Source organism: Bison bison, unplaced genomic scaffold (assembly GCF_000754665.1).
Source record: "Bison bison bison isolate TAMUID 2011002044 unplaced genomic scaffold, Bison_UMD1.0 scf7180017862555, whole genome shotgun sequence".
NCBI lineage: Eukaryota > Metazoa > Chordata > Mammalia > Artiodactyla > Bovidae > Bison > Bison bison.
In genome coordinates, this window is record NW_011493127.1 from 8,733 (window position 1) to 10,148 (window position 1,416).

At 42.5% G+C, this 1,416-nt stretch overlaps 1 protein-coding gene across 1 annotated transcript in view; it reads right to left on the bottom strand.

The window, feature by feature from the left end:
- LOC104983414 (T-complex protein 11 X-linked protein 2-like) overlaps window positions 1–1,416 on the bottom strand; it is a gene marked incomplete at its 3' end in the record, with an annotated part of 8,987 nt that overhangs the window by 2,535 nt on the left and 5,036 nt on the right. Inside the window, exons 3-4 of the mRNA XM_010832859.1 lie at window positions 1,038–1,258; window positions 15–151 (exon numbers count right to left, since the gene is read on the bottom strand). Of these exons, the coding sequence (XP_010831161.1) occupies window positions 15–151; window positions 1,038–1,258 (358 nt within the window). The remainder of the gene's footprint in view (window positions 1–14; window positions 152–1,037; window positions 1,259–1,416) is intronic.

The window sequence follows — 1,416 nt, forward strand, 5'->3', positions numbered from 1 at the left end:
AATTTTGACCATACTGGGTTGCTTGTTGAGGAGTTCCTGGAATTTAGCTCGTTCATACTGGATAGAGTGTTCCTTCAGGTAGGGTCGGAGGCTCTGTATAGTATAGTTCACCATGTCCATTTTCATCAGGCCCAGAACATGGAAGATGCCCCTGTCAATGGAGGAAAAATCAAATGCTTACACTCTGAAAGGTAATCTAGTGGAGTGAGGTGGAACTCAAGCTAAGAGTATTTTATCACAGTATCTTAGAGTAAAAAATGGCCTTAAAAACCCAGTCCTACTTCAATTTACAAATACAGATGTTGCAGGCAGGGACCCAAGGCCATAGAGTGAGTTGTTATCAGAGCTAGGAGCAGATACATGTTCTGATCTTTTAGTTACCAGCCTAGAGTTCTTTCCACTGTAGGTACTCCACCTCAGAAAAACAATTAAAATTCTAACTCTCTGTGGGTAGTTGGGATGATGGTGGTTGAATTTCTAACTCATTCAGCTTATTACTTTACCTCTGGTTCTTGGTTCTTCTATCTGTGAAACAGGGATCATTCTCATCTTGTTCCCCCACAGGGTTTGAGTTAGGATACACAAGAAATTATCTGCGAAAGTGCTGTTTGAAATATCCCAAAGAAACAGTTACTGTACTCTAGTGTCTAGACAAGAATATTGGAGTGGGTTGCCGTTTCCTTCTCCACAGGATCATCCCGACCCAGGCATCGAATCCTCTTCTCTTGCATCTCCTACATTGGCAGGGGGTTTCTTTACCACTAGTGTCACCTGGGAAGCCAGTATCTTAACAGCATCATTTCTTAGAAAGTGTCCAAATGATCTAAGATCATCAAAAGGGTTCTGAGAATCCATCCTTTGAAAATAAAAGCCAATAAACCACAGAAGAACAGCAGAGATATTAGTCCGTTCTTCAGTATAGAAGAGCTAGGCAAGCCAGGGGCTATAACCCAGTATCTGGCCCAGAGTTTTCTGGTACAGTGTCTAAGACAGGATACTACATCTAGTGTTCAGGAACAGTACATCTAGTTTCCCACCTCAGTAACTGTACAGGATCTGTTATGCTCTCTAGTTTTCGCACTGCTTCATCTCGGACTGGTGCACACAGTAGGGTCATCAAATTAAGAATGTAGTTGGAGAGATGAGGGACATCCAGGGCCCCATGCTCTGCTTCCTGCTTGAGGAGATCTATGTCCAGAGCTTCTTCAATCTCATCTCTTAGGCTGTTCTGGCGTGGTAATAGCAGTGATAACAATATCTGCCCAGAAAAGAAAATCAATGGAGCCAAATTATTTAGAACCCCAAACACTCTTTGATGAACAATCTCCTTAAGGCAAAGGCATGCCAGCCTATGTCTATTGGGCCTCCAGAAACTAGGTTTCCCAACTGCATATACAGAATATTATTTCTCTCTGT